This window comes from Mugil cephalus, chromosome 3, assembly GCF_022458985.1.
Source record: "Mugil cephalus isolate CIBA_MC_2020 chromosome 3, CIBA_Mcephalus_1.1, whole genome shotgun sequence".
Classification (NCBI taxonomy): domain Eukaryota; kingdom Metazoa; phylum Chordata; class Actinopteri; order Mugiliformes; family Mugilidae; genus Mugil; species Mugil cephalus.
The window spans coordinates 3694408-3717458 of NC_061772.1; the positions used below are offsets into that span (position 1 = coordinate 3694408).

General features: G+C 41.0%; 1 protein-coding gene across 2 annotated transcripts in view; it reads left to right on the forward strand.

Moving 5' to 3' along the window:
• The first annotated feature begins 3672 nt into the window (after positions 1–3672).
• The window catches only part of adamts17 (ADAM metallopeptidase with thrombospondin type 1 motif, 17), a 91778-nt gene continuing 72399 nt past the window's right edge, over positions 3673–23051 (forward strand). The window contains exons 1-3 of one of the 2 annotated variants that reach the window (XM_047581422.1): positions 3673–3949; positions 4301–4665; positions 14762–14933. In XM_047581422.1, the coding sequence (XP_047437378.1) occupies positions 3892–3949; positions 4301–4665; positions 14762–14933 (595 nt within the window). In that variant the 5' untranslated portion in view covers positions 3673–3891. The remainder of the gene's footprint in view (positions 3950–4300; positions 4666–14761; positions 14934–23051) is intronic. The other variant, XM_047581423.1, reaches the window with a different exon arrangement.

Consider the following 23051-nt stretch of genomic DNA (forward strand, 5'->3'; position numbering starts at 1 on the left):
TTTGTTGTAAATGTATGTAACATCATTAAAGAAAGCCACCCGGACTTGTAGAGTTTCTTGGAGATTTCTCCACTCATCCAAGTAGCGTCTTCAGTTCTAAAGGGCTGTTCTCGTCTCCTAGGAACTCTGCAAGTCCAGTTGACTTTCTTTAATGATTTTAGATTTACTATGACCTGGATCACTGAGAACCTTCACAGACATCGTGCCACACAGTAGAAATTAGCTTTAACAACATTAGTATACTACTACTGCACTGCTGTAAATGACTTCAAACAAGCAGTTTCTCCTCAACTCCCAGGCCTTGGTGAATAATATTTCCGTGTCTCTCCTCTTGAAATGATATACTCTTTGTCTCACACTCACTTGTAGGAGCATTAATGTAAACTATGAAGGTCCTCAACTCATCAGTCTGCATCATCTCATGGAATAACAAGAAGGAAAGTTACTCAGAGCTGGAGGAATTTGCATGTGTGCCTGATCCTACACAGGGAGACCCTGTCTGCAGGAAGAGACCAGCTGCTGGCTGAGACCAGGGTTCATCTGGTATGGGTCAACTGGTATGGGACTTTGAAATTGGGCACCATGCAATCCAAATAAGGCAGATTTCCTCAAGTATGTTGAAGTGGGAAGAAAGCTAAAAAGGTCTGAAACAGAGTTCACAGGCTGAGCATATATATCCAGTGTAAGCTGAGCCGCCTGACAGTATGGTGATTATAAAGCTCAAAGCAGATCAGTGCCCTGCTCTATCAGCTTGGAAAATCACTTCCCTCTGCCTCCATAAAGGGCCATCTGTGGTCAGTTCAGCAGAAATTCCCCATGAGCACCATGCTCTGCACAGAGAGGGACAATCAAATCCACATACAGATTTTCCAGAGGGAAACATGCAACACTGACCACACAGACATGCCCAGTGTGACTGCTGCATTATCAGCTGAGGCCAGACTGTTGGCCAGAATGTCACGTCAGCACGGAGCAGATGTTGACCTTTTCTGACATATTGAATCAGCCAATAATTATTATCTATCTGATGCGATGGTGGAATCTCTCTGGCAGTTCTCTGCACATTTGACAGTTTTATTGTTATTTCTGCAGTCATTTTGAGTGAGCAATGTTAGTGTATCCCAGATAATCTCAACCTCGAAGTATGGTCAGTCAGACAGCCTTCAACAACTGCTCAATTGTGCTCGCACGAACATAGAAAAATGTGCAAAAATTACGGACACACAACTGCGTACACATTTTACAGCAAGTGCTTATAGCAGCAAACATACATTCTTTTCCATATAACAAACAGACGTGAGACTTTAGTAATGGATAACAATCTGGAAAAAGAAGACACTGAAGATAGTGAGTATGCTGAATTTTAACTTCCAAATATGTAGCTTAACACATACAGTATGTTTCACATGTGCAGGCACTTTATCTAATCTCAAGAGTGCTCACACATTTAAACTAATCTGAATAGCACTGATTCATATTGCAAATGTACTATTTCATCCATTACGTCACAAGAGTATGCTGCTATGTAGAGGTGAATTGTGCCATTATGCAGAATTTATCAAATAAGCAGAATCAGATCTATTTATTTTGTGTCTCATCTAAGAGCTTGTGTTTGTATAAGGTATGATTCATCTTGGTACATCTAGGTACAAGTACAGTAGATAAATATAGAATTGTTAATATTTACAGTGGGAACAATACAACCTCCTGAGCTAATGGCTGAGGAGGCATTGGACAGGCCCAAAATGATCAATATGTCACAAAAGACACTAAATATATGTTAGCTTTATATGTTAGCTTAAGCATATGTTAAAATAAATCAAGTGTTGTAAAAGCATTACTAGTTGGACTGACAAAGTAAACTGTAGAGAGCAAGCAACATAGCAACAGCTGTACTATGTAGCTGTACTATCCACCCTATTTCATTATTACATGATATAACCATCATTATACTCATAAAAAGATGATAACAGCATGCCTTTATCTCTTGCACCTGTTCTTTTCTCTTTCTTCTAGACTAGGAAACTGATCATTAAGCCTTCTTCTTCTCTATGGGGTTAGTTTGGCAGTGAAGAATCTGACAATATTCCACCCTGGGTGGCTGCCCATGTCACCAATACCTAAATCCACCTCTGCAGCAGAAGGTCAGCAGTGTATGGACAGCAAACAATTCATTCCACCGTTTGTGTGTGTGTGTGACCATGATGGAAATATAAAGTGGCTTCCAAAAAGCCACAGCACACATTTCCTCTCACACACTATCCCCTGGAAGGTATTATAGTGTTGCACTTGGTAGTTTCACATGAAAATAGAGAGTAATGATTGGGTCAAGAGAAAGCACAGCAAGAAAAACACAGATTCTGGCTTTGTTCTCAGTTTTACACACCTGGATGTAAATATGGAACAGAGCAGGTCAGACAGACGTCTGCGTGGAAGGACCTGCTGAGGCTAGTCCACAATCAAAGCATTTCTCAAATAGAGCACACTGGCAGATCAACAGCGTTCTGATTCCTTATATCAGGCTCTTCATCAGATTTTGGGAAGTGACTGCTCTCATTCAGACAAACAGCACAGGGATCAGCACAGATGTTCTTCCCTGCTTGAATTTGGCATTCCAGTTGATCCCAAAGGTGTTTGGTGGGTCTGAGGTCAGAGCACTGTGCACGAAAGTCAAGTTCTTCCATTCAATCATTTTTCACAAGGCAGTGCCTTGTTGAAATTTGAAACGGCGCTATTGTTTCAAATATCACGACATTCTCAACAATCAATATCGTTCTTCACTGGAGCTAAGTAGCCATGACCGGGACAGGCAGACACAGATCCTGTTTAGACTTATGCTGCCAGAGCCATTTGATGTACGGCGTATATTAAACAAATGTTGTTGTTTTTTTTGTTCTCAGAATCACAGAATACCCCATTTATTGCCACCAGTCTATTCTGCACCAAGGCTTCAGAAGTTCTGGGAAAATGGTTTGGTTCACAGATGTATGCTTCCATGGGCATGGACCTCAAAAACAAACATAGCATACACATCAACATGTTGAGATATGAAGTTAACTCTCAGCTTGACTGGAGAAGTCCTGTTTCCACTGAGAAAAATGGCGTTTTCCAGTGTGAGCTTTCATATCAGCTTAGGCTGTGAGTCATCAAAATGCTGAACTCTTTCCTCCTAGTCCCACTGTGCTACATATATGCTGAAAAGACACACAAAACTATTATAACTGCACTACACTACTCTATCTACTACAATATTAATACAAAGATTTTTATTTGGCACATGCAGTCATAGATAGCACAATGTACAGTGAAATGTATTGTTGTACCTGCAGCCAGTAGTAAAAAAAGTGCCGCTGCAGAAACAGTAAACACAGCACACGAGGTATAACATGTAGGTATCAATGTATAAATGAGAAAAAATGAATAAAATAAAATACAAACTGTAAACTCAAAGATGGAAGCTGACATAAATAAATACATGAATACTGAGGGATGGCTAACTGTAGGTACACAGACACACACACCATCACACATGCACACATGCGGGCTTAAAAAGTTAATTATCTGCACTCCTTTCCTCTCCACTTGAAACCACGTGTAGGGTTTCAAGCCCGACAGTGACAGACAGCTGGCTCGACCAATGAGAGGTCAGCGATTTGTCGGTATTCGTGGGGTCAGGTTTTAATGGGACCAATGTGACAGCCACGGAGGCCGGCCCCGGCTGTGTAGGCGTGTCCTGCGCTACAAAGTCTCTCCAGCCTAAGTTACTGCAACTTCTCCTACTTTAGGTAAAGTTGCGCCGGGCCGATCAGTCCGCAGCAAAGACCTTTGTTTCCCCCCCTTAAACTCCAATCACCCACCTCTTCTACTTCTTCTGACGAGCTTTGCTTTATCATGCGTAACAGCCATGTTACCCATCTGCTCCTCTCTCTTCTTTGCATCGGATTGACTGGTAAGTAGGCTGCTGCTGGAGCTCTGTGTGAGCGCCGTGTCGTGCACGTCTGTTTCTCTTAGATATAGGTCATCTAAAGAAATCTGGGGTGCGCTGATAAAGAATAGTTGCAGGAAGTCGACTGTGATTTCCACTGACAGCGTCTGCACTAAGTAACTACCAACGCCTGGCGCTGTGGGTTTAATAGTTGCTGTCTGTAGAATTTTGCAAACCACAAATTGAGCTGTGAAGTTGAACGTGGCTGTAAAGAGCCATGGAGCTCTGGAGCAGACGGCCAGCTCACAGTCAGGATAGGAGTTTTATTTTTGCCCAGCGTGGTCGCTGTTTGATGGAAACTGTCTCTGCCCACAGCCCAGTCTCAGCTGGAGACAGATGAAGTGGTTCCCAGGCTGTTGTCCGGCCAAGAGGCACACCTGTCCTCCGACCAGACTGTCCGCACGCCGCGGCGCCGCGGCCAGCGCTCCCTGGACGGCCCGACGGAAGCACCTTCTGACCCCGCGAACATCATTCTGTCACTGCCCGCCTTCGGCAGCAAACTGTATTTAAACCTAACGCGGGACAGCGCGTTTCTCTCGAGGGACTTTGTTGTGGAGGAGAGGCGCGGGGACCAAAGCGCAGCGGTCAGCCGCTTACCCACGAAGCAGCACTGCTTTTACTCCGGCTCCATCATCAACCACACGGACTCTCTGGCATCCCTGAGCACCTGTGGCGGTCTGGTAAATCCATCTTCATTTTTTTTGGACTTGTTGATAGGTATCATGTCATTCAGTTCAAGCAGCTGAGCTCCAGAACATTCAATTTCATTTACTGAAAAGGCAGCTTGGGTTACAGCAGCTGCAGCCACCCTGCTGGAGTGCCTCTGAGCAGGGTTTCCTCCTGAGCTGTAGTCGTTAACCTCTAAAAGCACAGTGACCTGACCTGGCCATTTCAATCAAAGTGATTTAATTCAGTTTCTGGTTTGATGGCACTGAGCACCATAAAACATTCATTTTACCAACCTTGAGGTTTAAGAGGAAAAGGCAGAACTGCCTGATTCTTTGGCACTTGTGCCTTTTTGTGCTTTAATACTAAGTCTCAGAATGAAAACGAGCAATTTCCACATAAGATGAGCTCATCTTATAAACTAGCTATGAGTTAAGAATTTTAACTTCTATTTCTGAGGTAAAGAAGAATCTTTCAAGGCTTCTGGACAGTTCCCAGTTCTACATAAGGTGGGCACTGGATTTTAAGAGATCAAAATGAACAAAGTGAATGTAAAGTTTGGCCCAGGTCCATGTTACACATAAAGCTGAGATACAGACTTTTACCACCCGTAGAAGACGCTGACATCTGAACTGACTGACTGACTGAACTTGAAGAAAATATGAATTTCCAAACTGTGAGCAGTTTCACATTAGCAGAGGCATTTTGATAATGCTCTTATGTAAAAGTGAACATGCAGGTAGGGGTTCTGGCTCACCCTCGGACTCTTCTGCAGAAACTGGCGTGAAGCCAGCTCTCAAAGTAGACTGCTCCTTTATTTCCTCCATATATCCTCAGTGACAGTTTAAGCATTCAGCTGACCTACAATGAATGAGCGGATCATTGTCCAGCTGTGTACGGACACTGTCAGACACATGGTAGGGTTTATATGGAAAAAAATACTTTGGCAGCTGCAGCAGCTTGAACCTACAGCCTCTCTCAGGCTTTCCACACCAGGACTTGTCTAAGTGAGGGAGTGCAGGACGATCAAGTGTTCCTATTTAAAGAAGAAAAAAAAATAGGATTACCATGACAATTTAGCAGCATAACATTTACATGACATGAACCAATTGTGAATTTTGACGGCATTTATGCACATTATATGAGCAGCAGTAGAAGACATATGTTAAGTGGATGTTTAAGGTTATTAAGGAACAGTGTTTACTTGACCACTAGAGAGCACTGATATGTTCTCACATCGCATTGGAAAATGTAATTATGTTTATCAGACATTTAAGTCAAATGTCAACACAAATCTAGATTTACACAGCAGTGAGATGATCAAACCAACGCATTAGATAAACTTGTTTATTGACCTTCACACAACCTGTGATATAAGGTGATAGAAATGCTGGTCCGAATTAAAGCCTAAAAGCCTTAAAGTTCTAATATAGCAGCAATAGAGTTTGAATAAAAACTGTGTTGTGATACCTCTGTGTACAGTAACTATACTAATACAAATTCCAGCTATTCTTAGAAGAACTGGAACATTTCAACAATTCATGTCAGCGAAACACAGAGTTTCTATAAGAATGACACAGGTATAGGATTCACCAGGATAAAAGCTGCTCTGAACAGTTGTCTCCCCCTGGATTACTTTCTTGCATGCAGTATGAAACGGGAGGTGGACTGTGGGCAGTGATTTGTTCTCATACATTTTTATTAGCAACTTGGAGTGTGTTTCTAAGCCAACTGCTCTTTGAAGCAGTCAGATGAAGTAAAGCTGGCAGACGTGCATGCAGTCAATACCCAGCTTGCCTTGAAACCTGGAGTAAAGCTCTGACTGGCTGCCAGCCAGGGGAGACTTTGTGACCTTTTTTTTCCCCAGATAGCTGCTGAATGTTATTATGCTGAAAAGAGAATGCTTTTTATTGTGACAGACTTTCAGTGGTGCGAAGTATGTCAGGGTCAGTGACACCTTAAGTCTCTCCCAAACACAAATACACTGCACTTAAAATGTATGACACTTCATGTAATGCTGTCCAGTAACAATCACTCTCCTTAACCCTGCAGGCCTGTTTGCCAGAGGCATACACATACTCACAATGTTCAATTGTCCAGCCAGCTGCTCTGGTAGTTGGTATTAATGGAGCTTTTCAGGTGATCAAACTAATCATCATGAACAAATTGAATGCTGCTGGTTCTTCCAAAAGGGCATCTGTAATTACAGTGGAGCAAATAGGACAGGAGTAGGCAGTATGACTACCTAATGTGCAACAATCACCATAATAATAAAAAAAAATAGATCCATTAGTCACTTCCATTAGTTTGCATATTTTTCTATTGCCACTCATTTCTCTTTGTTGTATTAAAAGTGTGAGGAGCCACTGCCATTTCAATAAAATGTAGCAAGGGCTAACAAGTTAATCTCCTCTGCCTGCTGTGTATGGAGCTCAGTTGATACTACAGTATTACTCCATGTCGTCAGTTGACGTCAGTACTGTTGCTTATCGGAGATCTGTGTGTCTTTGTTGAAGTACAGAAATATCACAATTTGCTTATAAGCTAATTCAAAAAAACAGCATTGCTGTTAGGTCTGCAGCTACTTATTGTTAACATCATAATTGAACGTGGTCATTGTTTTTATTCATTTGTCGTTTATACCCTTGCAATGGTACTAAAAGGTGCAAAATGTATGACAGCAGAAAGAGAAAAGTCAAAATCTTGCGGATCAAAAACATTTTGCGATGCAAGAAATAGTTAATGTTACTTTTGACTTGACATTTTTGCATAGCTTCAGCCCTCTCTATTAGATAGCATTTCCCTCAGAGGCCACTCTGTGTTTCTCAACCGGTCAGTCATAACATTTTGTCCTAATGTTGTGTAGGTCTCCCTTGTGCCTCTAAAACAGTTGTGATTTATCAGAGAATGAGCATGGGTCTTCTGAGGGTGTCCCGTGGTGTCTGGAAGCAGAATCGTGTTGATGGGTCCTATGCTGCTCTTGGGTCCTATGGATTGAGGGGAGGGGCCTCTGTGGATCGTCCGACAGATACTTGAACAGTTTGGGATCCAGTGGGTTTGGAGGCCAGGTCAACACCTTGTGCTGTTCTTTTTGTTTTCTGAGTTGTGCCCAAAGCGTTTCTGTGTCTGTGTCAGGCTGCATCATTGCATTGGGGTGGGGGAGTCTGGTCCGGTCTAGGTGGGTGGTTCATGTCTAAGCAACATCCACACGAATGGTCAATGTTATTTACTTCTCCTGTCAGTTGTTTTAATGTTGTGACTGATCAGTGTATATAATATTCATGTGAATATTAGGCAAGGATATTATTTTGTCAGGGTCATTAAATAATGACAAAGTGATATTTGTATCAGTCTCCCAATTCAGTATTGACTATGGTGTAGTATAACTTTACTATATAATATAATACAGCTTTATCATTCAGTCAGAGTTAGAGACCCCTACCTCTTAGTCTTGTGTTGCTGTGTTTTGCGTTGCCCAGTCTAAGGTAATATGTTTCATTTGCAGGAACATGGTATGTGTGATCCTGCCTTTTGATTTTGTTACTGTAAGAAAACCTATTTATTTAATGTTGACGCATTAAATAACCAACATCATAAGGAGTGCTCTTATATTTGGATACCCAAGAAAAATAATGGAAGTATTGTTTTAATGTTTATTTGACAGTGTTTAGAATGGCTAAGGCCTGCCTCCAAGGCTTAGTTGAGTTGTTGAGTAAAGTCCTGGAAAAACTGTACTTGTACTGTAATGGTGGCAGAGAAGAAAACAGTAAGATGCATAGTTTTTGTCAGTGACATGTGATGGTTTTGGAGGACACTGATAAAAGTTGCTGACCCACTGAAACGGGAATCAGGCCAGAATGAATCAGTATGGGTCACCAAGTCATCAAGGAACTCAGTGTAGACACTGATTATAATCATGCCAGCTTTGCATAAGCAGGAAAACTTTTCCAAAGTATATCACAGAAGTCAAATGCAACCTTTGAGTCCTTGTTTCTGTGTTGGGTTAAATCTGAACTCAGGTCTTCTTCTCTGATATTATTCTACCCAGCTAGCTCATCACTAACAGCCTTTGTTAACCTTAAGCTGAGGACACACTAAATGATTGCGTGCCAGATTTTACCCACGATTGCCAGTTGGGCAAAGTCTGCACAAGTCAGCACTGGTTGAGGACAGTCGACATGGGTAGTTGTGACAAAAATCTGCCAGTGTGTGAGGGGGTGAACATGCAGAACATCAGTCATGTTTGGGTAGTGTGGACTGACTTCCTACCCAACTACAAACACGTGTTGCAAACAGTCAATAAAAAGAATGGGTAGGATCAGAAGTGGAATATCAAAATAGCCATAGTGAACAGTGGGAAGGTGCAACAAAGCAAACCTGAACTACGGAAACGGAGGAGGGATTAGTCCAGTTGTGGCAGAAGCACGAGTGCCTTTTTGTGAGATTTGACGCGTTCTGTTGATTTTAATTGTTTGATGAATCCCTTCCCTCCCTGATGTGATCCCTCATCAGGCGCAGTTGTTGTGTGTGATCCCCAGTCTTTCAGATGTCATACAAAAATCTGCTAAAGGCGCTCTGTTAATGTGCTCTCTTAGTCTCATCAAAATCTCTGAAGACTGAAAGTCGTATAGTGTGTCCTCAGCTTTAATGGAGTGATGTAATAACTGTACATAAGAGCGGTTCCACATTTTTGAAGTCATATTGTAGATATGGATGGTTGCCGTCCATCTTTCTCCACTGTGCACTTTCTAATTATAGTATCTTAAAGCCGTGTTTGTTAAACCTCCCCCGTGGCATCAGATAACCCTAACCCCTGCAGCGGCAGTTGAAACTTGGCCTAACACCAGACTTAAACATAAGCTGAGATGGAGGTTTATTGAATCTGTGTGGATAAACTGGGTTATCCCAGCAACAGAAATATTCTTGAGGAGGACAACATGATCTTATATAAATAAATGGGAACTAAGCAAAATAATAGACAAAGTATGGGAAAGAGCTGCAGTTCTAACATTTGGATTTCCTCAGAGTAATGATATTGCAGAACAGAACAGATTTCTCACTGAAATGCTTTAATCTGGTCCACATCATGCTGGCTAACGGCATTTGTTGGTGGAGGGGTTCATCTGGGAGCGGAATGTCTGCACAAACGTTGAAACAGACTGAATTGTTGCTCTATTTAATGGCATACCACGCTGCTCTAGTCAGACCAGGCCTGTTTATAGTGGCTGCACTGCGGCTGCTGCTGGTGCATTGTGTTGTTTACACAACCCAAACCCTTATGCATGGCGTGTATTAAATGTTGTGTGTTTTAATAAGGAGGAGATATTGCCAACAGACATTTGACTACCATAGTGCCAAAATATGAAATCATTGCAGCATTGTGATTCTAGTAATATATAATGTTACACCACTACGTTTGTGACCTAAATGGCTTACTAAGCACATCATCGTTCATGTTAAGTTTCTGTGTTTTGTTTTTTTCCCTCTGACCAGGGGCCCCCATGGCCATCATATGCTTTTTCCATCATTGGCTGAGCCCCTACAGCTGTAGGGTGCAGCTAGTTCAGTCTTAAGCTCAGCTGGTGGTGTGGTGCTGCATCAGGCAAGACGCGTGGCCTGACACTTCGTGTAGCTTCAACTTCTTCTTGTCGCTTAACCGACGTTGCCATGTCAACCAACCATGTGTTTGCTTCACCCGTTCTGACAGTCAATCAACAATTTGACTCACTGCCATCATGTGTAACAATTAGACTAACTGCCATTATATATAACAATTGAACTGCCTGTCAAATTGTTGACAGTCAGAATCACATCCATATGTGTGAAACTAGCCGTGTTCTTTTGGCTTTATATTAACATCATTTAACTCCATGAGGGAAGGTGTTGTTACAGTGATGTATTGTGGAATACCGGTAGATAACGTGTACAACACTGATTTTTTTTTTATAAAGCAAATTTTAAAATGAGGGATTTTTGGACCTTGCACCTTTTATTTGGTGAAATCACATGGTATCCAGAAGATGGATTGTGCATCTCACTTATTCCCTTGCACCGTGCTGAAGTTTCTGTTCTTGTCTTTTAGTCGAGTTACCGTAACAACCATTGGATGGCCTGCCCTGAAATGTGGCATTGATGTGTGGAGATTATGAACCCTTTGGCAGTCTTTTTTTTAAATATTATTATTATGTTTTTTTTCTGGCACCACCAAAATAACTTGTTACACAAAGTTTGTAAACAACCTCACAGTTTGGCCCAAATGTTCCTGCCAGATAATTAATCCTAAGTGATGATGACATTTGCATTTTGAGTGAAATCTCTCTACAAATGTTTTATGCATTGAGGTGAAATTTGCTGGGTCATTTACATTTGCCAGATAATAACTCAGTAAAATCTGGTTTATTGACACCACCCAATGTGATGTGGAAATTTGGAGGTATGTGCTTAAGCTGCTCCCTGTGACCTACGGTTTCCCGTAAAACCCTTCTCTCCAAAAGTTAGTGTAGATGTTTATGCACGTGTCATGCATTATTCCTGCTTCTTTCTCAACAAGACACTAAAACTAGCACCATATGTGTGCAGTGCAGGAAACAGTTGCATGACTTAACATCACGAAATAGTGGCATTCAGAGAAAGGAAGACCTCTGCTTAGCAAAAACTAAAGAACTATCAGAATGCCGTGGCTTGTTAGAACATAAGTGTTAATTAAATACAGTAGTTGATTTGGTTTGGTTTAGACTGGCAGTGTAAACCACTTCATGTAGGTTATATCCCTTTGCTTTGATGACACCTTTGATCACTCTTGGCATTCTCTCAGTCAGCTTCATGAGGTAGTCACCTGGAATGGTTTTCAATGAACAGGTCAACCCTGCCAAGAGTGAATTTGTGGAATTCCTTGTCCTTTAATGTGTTTGACACCATCAGTTGTGTTGTGCAGCAGTAGGGTTGGTACAGTTCTCCACAGTCGGTACCCCTGTCTGACTGCTCTTCTAATCCACCACGCAACTAAGTAAAGAGATGCAACAGTCCATCTTTGCTTTACTAACCCTTTAGCCATGTACTTTATTTTTAAGACATTAAAAATAAGTAATAAGTGGAATATATCAAGAACTTTGAATGTATACTCAAGTACAGTCGCAAAAACATCAAATGCTGCGATAAAACTAGCTCTCACGAGGAAGACCTTTCCTGCAGAGGATGAATTCAGTAGTGCTGCCAGCCTCCACGTCTTTGTAAGACAGCAAACCTGAGCGGATGGTTTCTACATGTGTGGCTCCCATCATGAATCATGGAGGAGGAGGTGTGATGGAGGAGGTGCGGGGGCTCTTTGCTGGTGACACTGTTGGTGATTTACTCCAATTTCAAGACACACTTAACCAGCATGGCTACCACAGCATTCTACAGTGACACGCCATCCCATCTGTTTTTGCGCAACCCTATCTCTGCACAACACAGTTGAAGGTGTTGAACACATTAAGAACAGATTCACTCTTGAGACGGTTCACTGAAAACCTTTCCAGGTAACTACCTCATGAAGATGAATGAGAGAATTCCAACAGTGAGCAAAGCTGTCATGAAAATTCTAGGTGTTTATTTGAAGAATCTAAGATATAAAACCTATTCTGGCTTGTTTAACTTGTGTCAGGTGTGTCCAAATTTTGACTGGTGCTACATGTGGTGTTCTTTCTGAATATTCTATTAAGCTCTTTGTGCCAATTCAGAATTAGGACAAATTGCACAAAACCCTTAATTTTTCCCCCCGTCTTTTATGGGCATAGGGGTTTCACTTAATTTCAATACATTACCAAAATTAACTCATAAAGACTAGCTCAAATGGACAAAAGAAATGTTTGCACCGGTTTTAGTTCATGTTTCTGAAAGGTCGCCCTTTAATATGGATGGGTATCATCCAAAACTGGTACTTTTGAAACAGTGGCTAAACCGGTGCTTTAAGAATGGAAAACATACAAACTTTGAACAAAATATTAATTTAAATAATATAAATACAACTAAGATATAAATTAATCAAAAACAGTGGTGTAGGGTCAGACAGTACCTTTCTCAGCTTTTTAAACAATGCTATGTGTCATCAAATATTTAACAAAATTTAAAGTGTTACCTTCCTTGCACAATGTCTCCTTCAAGCACTTGTTACATGTTGCTGAGTCTGTATCTTTGGCGCTAAGAGGGCGCTAATTAAAAATTCAGTCGCACTGAAATGAAGCACTGAAATCTGCCTTGCTTTTCGGTTTGGTTACTACCGTTTGTGTCAGCATTATGGTACAGAGTATCGGTACCCATCCCTACCCTTTAACAGCATTAACATTACAGAGTGATCTGTGGTTCATTCCATATGTATCAGTGGAGGCCCTGCCACAAAGCTTCTCCATTCAACATCCACATCAGACCTTGCATTAAGACCTGATCATAAGTGACCAGCTTTAGTTACGTGTACTCAGGCCTGGCATTAACATGAGTCTCCAGATCCAAGTGTGGTTGGAGATTGGATCTCTCAAATGCGATCGCATTACGCCCTGCAGGGCGTCTTTCTTCTTTCTGTCACTGTGTGTTGTTTTTCATTTTATTTTTTCATTTCATTTATTTGTCACAAAGCACAACAACTATAATGAAAGTACAATAACAATAAGCAATTGATTTTTTTTTTAATGCAAGCCAGGGAACCCCCCAAAACCCTCAGTGGGTTTGAAGTAATGTCCGACCGACAGGGATTTTTTGACCCGATAATGATAGCCGATATTAGAGGAGGTTCAACCACCGATAGCTGATATGCAACTGATATACTGAGTTTTTGAGCTGGAATGAAAACAGGCTGATTGTGCATAGATTTTGCACCGATATGATTAGGTAATAGTACAGTCACAGTGACAGTAATACAGACAGATGCTTTCTTAAACCAATGTTTTTATTTAAGACTTTTAACATTGAACAGACTTTTTTAAAATGACTATTAACATTTGGACTTAGAGTCTTAGAAAAAGTGCAGATTGGCACACAAACAAAAATTAAATAATGTAACAGAACTTTCAATAATAAATAAAAATAAATAGCCCTACCCTATACATCTAAATAAAGAACATACTGTCACGCGAGTTGATGCGGTGGTTGTACACACCCGTGTTGGTTTATGTGACTTAAGGGGACTTTTCGGCGCACGAGGGAGTGGATCTACTTCAACTATGCACAGAAAGGGGGAATGATAGGAAAGCTTTTTCTAATTTACTGAGAAACAATGCCCAGGTCAGCAAACATGCCCAAAACACGTCGTTCATTTGTCCCTTCCATAAACCACACACAATCAAACCAAGCCAAAATGATGACGATAAAATATCAGTGATCCCGCGTCGTGTCGGGGAGACTAGTGCTTTCTTCGTTAAATCCTTTTAGCATATATTAAACTGTAACCCTTTGGTGCTTATTTGCAAACTGCTAACGCCACTCATGTAATGCTACTATTGAGACAAAATCTGCGATGATATAGCAAAGTTGCCTCGCAGTTATTTTACACTGGAGATTTTGGCCAGGGACACTTTTGAAGTAGCAATGACATGTGGCCTATAATTGTTGTTCCAATTATGTTTTCATGTTTACAGTTACGTATTTCATGAACTAACTTACCGTGACTTGTCACACTTTGTTTTTTCTATCGGTGCAAAATTTCACCGATACGATAAAACCCCCGATAGAACTGGAGCCGTCATATCGGGCCCCGATATATCGGGGACCGATAATCAGCCGGTCACTAGTTTGAAGGAGAGGGCTCCGAAAAATTGCTGAGTAGATAACTTTAATAAATGAAATTTTTAAAATTACATTTTTACCAGTGGACGTCAACTCATCAGTTTATATTCGTATAACTTGGGTTGGGCTAAGGTGTCCAGATTTATTCATTAGAACTGTCTAACTATTGTCCCAGATAACTGCAGGTTGTTGTCCAGGGGATGAGGGGATTTTCATCAGCATGCCATGAATACAGAGCATACCTCTGCCTCCGTAGATGATGGTGGATCACGTCTTTACACACATGTCCCAGAGTTACACGCACACATCGTTATCGTTTCATATTACACACATCTCTCTCTTGTCTCTGCACAGACTGGACTCGTCCAGATTGGGGAGGACAGCTTGTTCATCCAGCCGGTGGGTGAACACGACCCGACACGCTCGTTCTCTGGACTTAAACACCAGCTGCAGCGACACAGACGCTCAGCCAAGACCAGCTCCGCTCCAGATGTTGATCAGCCCAACTACTGTGGAACTCTACAAGGTGAGTGTTACAGTAAGTGGGACTGGATAGGGAGGACATGGTATTATGATCACACTAGCATGGTTTGCTGAGATATTTAAAAATGACCGACTCAGTCCTGTGTTTCATGATATGATATGGGGAGCTTAAAGTGCAATAGGAATGCATACATTTAAAACTCCCTATGTTCACTTGAACGCTACTTTATATTCCATGCATGCAGACTTTTGTTCTGCTGGGACATTAAACAGCAGCCACAATCTTAACTTTTCCCTACGTTTCAGTGTTGACTTTGTTTGAAACTTGCCCAGTTCTGATGAATAAGGACCTGGCAAGTGTGTGCGCCAGTAACCAGAGAGCAAAGAAAAATGTCAGTCCCAAAATACCTGAAAACACAAAGACTGATTCTAAGATCTCCATCTTACGTTCTCATTCAGTGTGCACTTTCAACAGTTAAAGGGTAATTGTGGTTTATTAAAACTTATCGCTCTTTTTCTCTGTTTTATTTCACCTCATTTCTGGGGTCTTGTCCCTAATTGACTGCATATGTTTTGTCGCACATTCCTGCTTTCAGAGATCTCAGTAATCACTTATGTGACTACAGTGTTATGAAAACTGATCAAATGTTTATTCAATGATGATAAGAGGTTCTCTGTTGATGGATTCCTATGCTTTGTTAGCGCCCTCCATTGAATTGTTTTCCACTTCTCAGCCAGCAAAAATGGCTTCATTGAACCAACACAGGAACAGCTGCCATGCTTTTGTTTTTTGAGTTGACAACTCAATTATAGTTATCTAAATCCTGATTTTGAAAACACACAAGCTTGCTTGTTAAACTACAGAAAGGTGTTAAACTTTTAGTAATGGCACAGTGCAGATACAGAACAGATTTTTCTACTTTTTTTTTTTGGCAAAGCTACAACTTCATACATGTGGGTCAAATTACAGTGGATGGGATTGGTGTGATCAGAATCTGGGGAATGTTTGTTACACTCACCTCAAAAACCCTGAAACATCATCCAAATCCCTCTGCAGTGATGCGAGCTGTGTGAATGAACTACTGTCTGCCTCTCCACCCTCCTGGCTTAAACGGGCCAGTTGAACATCCCAGGGAAGCAGTGCTAATAAATCATAGGTTTCAGAGCAGCATTTACTGCTATCTGCCACGCTTTGATGTTCATTCAGCTCCAGTGTGCTGTAAGAGAGGCTGTGTGGAATGCAGATGTTTCCTTATTTAATGTGTATCTCCTTTCTGCAAAGTTCTTGTTGGAACCTGCTGAGCCTCTCGCTATTAACACTATCAAACACAGAGCGAAAGCCTCCTTCTGCTCTTCTACTTAATAATGTGCATATTTTCCCAACCCTTGGCGTCTCTGCACCAAGATTATAGATTTTTCTAGTGAGAGGAATTTACGGTCAGGATTTCTTTTCAAAGCGGAGGGGAAAAAGCAGTCTCATGTTTGTGAAACAGTAAAAGGCAGTATGTTGCGTGGAAGTCACCTGATCAAAAGCACCAACAGTCGACCCAAGATATCGTGGAAGTGTTGTTGCGGTGTTGTCAAAGCAGAAGTGATGTGTGAAGTCAAAAACGCACACAGTCAGAAACGGGGTTAAAAAGTTGCTGCACGTTTGATTGATTTATTAACTTAAAAGGACAAGTGACTAATAGTTGTGTGGAAAATAAGAGGGCTTGATACATATGCAGTAATTTCCTTCTGAAAAGTACCTCATAAAAATCTTAAGCTGTGCCTGCCATGTAACTTTGATTGTAGCATTTCTCAATACAGAAATACAGTATCCTGCATTTCTTCCCTCCACATGCAGGGATACAAACTTGTCACTTTTCACTATTTTGGATCCAAAGTAGGTCATTTCTGGCCTGGATAGTCTAACCAGACTCAATTTTTGAATAACACTTTGGTAACACACCATTGGGATTTCATTATGGGCCCTGTTCTCAACCAAAAAAACAGATTAATCCATGGTGCTTACATCTTGACTACATTGCTGTTACTCTCCGTCCATCCCTGCATGAAGCCTGCCCATTCGGTTTGATTGTCCCAGCAGATTTTTGCCAGAAAAATGTGCGGCCGGGTGAAATTTGTCTGGCTCCTGGACTAGGTCACTTAGTGTGATTTGTGTATATCTGATGAGTTTATGCAAAAAGACGGGCGTTCTGGGTGTGCAAGGATAGCTTTGAGTAATGAACTGAGAACCAGGTCGGTTTTTACTGCCTTGACGCTGGAATTTCGTCTCGCATTGCCGTTTTTAATCTTAACTGGCTTGTATGACGTGTCAAGCTTGGGACTGTTTCCAGAACAGCAACAAAACTAGTTTACTGCATGTCTGCATCAAGTTAATGTGAGACTATTTGCTGTTGATTTCGTGGCAAAAATGTGACATTATGAGTAAAAGTGAGAGAGGAGCTGGCTTGTACTTGAAAAGAGCAGCACGCTGTAGCTAGTGGAATGACGCCAAATCACTGTCAGACCTTTTCACTAAGCAGGAAGGCGCAAAGACGAGGTGTTTGGCTGCAGAGACGGTCACTGTGCTGTACCTAATCTGTCATTCTATTAGCCATCAGACGATTCTAACCAGACATGAGGACATTCTCCAACATTCTCCGACGTTCTCCGCGACGTTTCCCCGCCGCACCGCCATTAACCAGAGCAGCTTAACCTTGAGAACTGCGCTGCACCTCCAAAGTTACATAACATCACCCGAGCTACAGACCACCAGTACTTTTGACAACCTGTATAAATAAATTCTTTCCATATGTTCATAACTGGGGCATACACAAACTGGGACCTCCTCTTTAGAAGGAAAGAAGAAAAACCTGTAGACGTGTGTGTTGGGCTGTGGCTCGTCTCTCTTCTTCTTTTCAGCCATTGTATAATAATAGGGCAGAGGTTTTCACATGTTTTCATGAATATAATAAATATCCTACATTATACACTCCCATTCTGTTGCATAAGGGGTTATTATTCAAATTCTTGTGAGTGGAAATGTAATGTATTTGAATTGTTCCTTTATTCAGCTGAGGGAATCTGGAAAACATGAATATCTGACCTTCCTATTTTCATGCCTGGATGGTGCCACCTCTCAGAGTAGAGGCAGTATGGTGCATACGTTGGGGTCATTCAACTCTAGAGATTCAGATATAATTAGATGCTGTGCATCTCAGATAGCGTGTTCTAAGGTGAGAAGGTGGGGGAGTGGGAAGTGCCGTACTGATAATATTGTAATTATGTATTCACAGACTCACCTATCTTCTCTTCTCTTCTCTTCTCTTCTCTTCTCTTCTCTTCTCTTCTCTTCTCTTCTCTTCTCTTCTCTTCTCTTCTCTTCTCTTCTCTTCTCTTCTCTTCTCTTCTCTTCTCTTCTCTTCTCTTTCACCTAAGCTTCCATTTCCTCCCTAAAAACCACATGGTCTCTGGAGAGAGATGCAGACTGAAGCAGACTTTTTATCCATTAACAATCAACTCCATGTCCAGAGGAATTCACAACATGACAATCTCTCTCTCTCTCTCTCTCATATTGGAGAAAATTCTGGCAGATGGCGAAGAGTGACTGAGGAATTGGTGTTTTATAACTGTTGAACTTGCGCTTTGGTTATTTATAAATGGACATCGATCGCCAAGAGAGTAAATTTTATATTCCCCATTTAGTTGGGCTGGGCAGTGTCACCTAAAATGTACACAAGCTTACAAATTATATCTAAATGTGTCCTCACAGTGGAATTTTCTAATTAATTGCAATGCACAACAAATAGAAGGTATTTGATATGGACCCCGGCCAATTTTTTTGTTCCGTTACCCCATTATTGGGTTCATTTATCATTTGCTACTATTTGCATTTCTGATGCCAAACTACATTACTATTGTTGTTGGCCCTTCTTTTTACAGCAATGACAACTTAAGACGACTTTGAGCTTTGAGGATAGGCTGCATGTCAGTGTAAAATCATTTCTTGGAAATATTAATATGACTACAATTGGGTTGACTAAGGCGTTTATATATTTTTTCTGTAAATGTGGCTGTACACACACACAGGTAGAGGAGTATGGTTTCATAGTATTTCCCGAGTCAACAGATCAGACAGTCAAGATATGGGTTTAAAACGTGTTACATGTCTACATGTCCAGGGAACGGGGATTCAGATGTCCAGTTCACATGTTGATAATCCCTGCTGCTCAGGTTTCCAAATCTGTAGTGATGGTAGCAGTGAGATATGTGGTATCATACACACAAGAGAGTGTGAAAAACATCCTCAACACATTTTCAGAGCTTCTGTGTGCAGTATTTATGCTGTATGTGTCAGTTAAACACCACAATTAAACAGGGACATTTTTGATTATAGATTTTACTGCAGTGGCTGTTTTTCATAAAGGGAATCTAAACTTCATTCCCTCCCACCTCCTTTTCCTCTTTTCCCTTGTAGATACCTCCACCATTTGAATGAATGCTATAATGTAATGCTTTCAACATGTAATCACCATAGATCCCGTTGTCTAACCACCCACAGTTGCATATACCTCAGTTGTCTTGTCTTGTGCATTCCTTTAAAAGTTCTACAGAATTCTACATTCAGCTTGTACAACAGGAGTATTTGGACGAAAGAACAAACCTGATAGCATTAAACCTGTTCTCAGATCTCTGCATAGAGTTTCTGATCTGCAGGCTAGCACATGACTTACCCTGATAAAACAACCTAATTACTGTCACGCCATTCCTTCTGGGATTCCCCTTTTCGGGACTGCTAACAAAAAGTGCATCCTTCCATATTTATATTTAAAGATCTATACATACTAAATGAGGCATGGGTGTAATACAGTTTAATGTATTATTATTATTTTTTTATTCAACAGTTGCACATTGTAACCATGTTGCTGCTGTTATGTAAAAAACATATATCTATACTGTATGACAATTTGCACAATACTGTACATACAATATTAGCTATATTTTCTATTCAGCAGTCATATTTATATTCATGTTCCTATCAGTCTTAACAGATTCATTTTTAGAAGCCAGACGATGAGTTGTAATGCCAATATTTTTAGATTTTGTCTTAAAATGAATGAAACGATGGCTAAATGATCATCTGTGTGTCAAGGCTTATTTATTTTTTAAAAATACATTGCAGTGTTGTTGATTATTACTCACCTATGGCCCCGAATGCACACAATTTAGCCTGGTTTTACTGGGTGTAACACTAAATTGTCTGTTACATTTAACCCTTCCAATCTGTCAGAATAGAGTGACTCAAGGAGCAACTCAAGCGCAGATGATCAAGTCTGAGATGCAAGTCTTTTATATAGTACATATGCAACAATACATGAATTATTCTGGCCGTTTGGCTTCCAATGCATTGGGGGCCCCCTTGGTTCTTGGTTGAGAGTTAGTTTTACTGGGAGCAATCACTCTTGTGCTGCATTGTCACTGTCCCATCGGAGCTTCCCTGAGAACAAAGCATCTATCTGTCACATTTGTACACTCCAGGAAGCAAGCTAAACAGACCCCATATGGGCCAAACAGGACAGAGCTCATTCTACTCTAAGAACCTTTGCCTTGCAGAGATGGCTGCTTAAGTTCTTGTAGTAAGAAGTCCAACACTGATGCCATAGCCCCCATCTTTCTAAATACACGGTGGAATGTTAAAACCACTTAATAATCTTAGCAAGCCGACTTAATGTCAAAAGTAATAATGATGATGAGGATAAAGATGTAGATATGTATCCACTAGAGGACGTGAATTCAGTCTATGCCAGGGATTTCAAGAGCTCTTTTTTTGTACCTAGTGGAGTATTGGTTGATTTTAGTAATGGCAACAGACATATTATCAAATGCCTTGTATTTACAAAAGTTTTGATGTGTCTCCCAATGTAATACATCCAAATACTGAATGCCACAGCGAACACTCTGACCTGATCCAAGGGAACAGATTCTCAAACCAAGGCATCTGACCACATCTAAAGCATGGGCCCCAAGTTCATGGATGCGCTTTGGGAGAGTGATTGATGCCACATGCACTGTAACTAAGGGTAGCCACGTTGTGTGTTAGAAAACTGCCGCTAGGACTGCTGCAAAGCTGATATGCAACCAGGTGACATAGTTTCCCATAACTCATAATTGTCCTGCTACTGCAGCTAACAGCACACCAACAGCGGTATTTTGTTTCTGTGTACCCACCAACCAAGGTTTAATTGAGCAACCTCTGTATGCATCTTTAGGCTTTTCAACTCTTGGGTTTTCTCCACTGTTGGAAAGCCTCACTGGCATGGCTCCTAACCCAAGCCCAGTCCTAGCCCTTAATTTTCAATTTGTATTCATTTCTTTTCTTCTTGGCTTGCTCCTTGACCACCTCACCTCCTTGGAGTTCAGCATGTCAGCATCAGTCAGATTTTCCTTAAGCTCCTTCTTTTGGATTTCCATTTCCCTACCCCCTATATTGTTCTTGGGCATGGATGATGTGGTGCTGAGTTGATTGCTTCAGGCCAGTGTGTACAAACACCAGCTTACTGTTCAACACACCCACAGCCGGTGGACATGCGATAAAAGGTGAAGTGGATTAGAATGTCTGACTCTACCTTTAAGGCAGAAAGCTGCTATTATACTGAGTGGTGAGATTTAATCAACTTTGACACAGCATATCGTTTGCCCAGATTTGAGCTTTGCAGAGAAGCAATTCTGCTATTCGTTATGTCAAACTGAAACGCTTGAATTTTAATTTACAAATATTTTCACACATTTTCACTGCTTACACAAAGACTCGATCTCCCGTTTTATAAATCAGAAAAATACTAATTTGACCAAAGAAGCCTTATATCTGCTGTGCTGATTAGATGCATCAGTCCTTTATTTGCTCAAAGATTTATTTTTTATTTTATTAAATATTATCTGTTAACATTATCCTTTTCTTATAGATCACTGTAAATATTTATTATTTATTTTTTATTTATATAGCGCTTTTGGTACCTATTGGTACTGTAAAACTAATTGTTTTACAGTGTCACACATCTACCCATTTGTTCACACAAGCACACTCTGACAACTCTAATACGCATCTGTGTTCAGTGTCTTCCTTAAGGACACTTTGACATGTAACATGTGCCAGGGATCAAACTGTGCTAACCCTGTAGCTCGGGGACAACCCATTCTCCCTACTGAGCCACCCAGTCACATTTTAATACCATCATACATAGGGAACAGGCAGTAGGGTTGCAGTCCAAACTGTTGTCTGAAACCTATAAATGCTGCCCGCCACTGCCTCCTTCATTGCCAGTACTGAGCATCAGACAGTTTTACAGACAGTTTTAGGAGGTGTTTCTGATCAGCTTTTCTCTCCATGAGTGTGGGTTGCTTTAACTTTGTATTTATTTCATGTATGTAACAGTATAAATGTAGTCTCCAGTACTTGACTCTTTACTATTCTTTGCATTAGGCACAATTTGGTTTGTACTTGTAGTGTCTATTTCTTCTTCCCACACAGCACAGATATGTTAGTAACAGAGCTGCATATTGGGGTCAAGCTTTGTCCCTGTTTCTGACAATTACTTAAGATATACAATTGCCTTATTGTCATGGCTGTAACAATCATTTGGCAGCTTGATGCTTTTTTGTTAAAATGCACAACATCTGGTCTTAACTGGAATCTGAAGCACCAAGAAAACACACAGAGACAGACCCTTCAGAGCTACCAAAACACTTCTCAGTCCAGATAGAACATTGTGAAACGGTTAGACCCCCTTTGAGTTTTAGCTTCCAGTCCTTACAGAGTAGTAGCATTTTGGAATGAGCAGGATTGTGTTATTAGGCAAGAGGGGGTAAGATTGTTTAATGTAAAACAAGACTTGGAGCTACAGAGCCAGGCCAGGAGAGATGGAAACAGACATGTAGTGTAGACACAAACTATTCCTAGTCCTCGGGCCTATTCTAGCTCGCAGAGGATTGGAATCAAACAGAGCTTCATGTCTTGATGTCTTGAGGGTTATTAGGTTTAATATTTTCTTTGAGTGCCAGAATGTATAACAAGATATTATACGTATTTTGTGTCACATGCAATTCCTCTCTGGCCAGAACAACATAGTGGGCCAAGTTGTATTTATGTATGCCTACGTGTACTTCAGGAACAAATAAA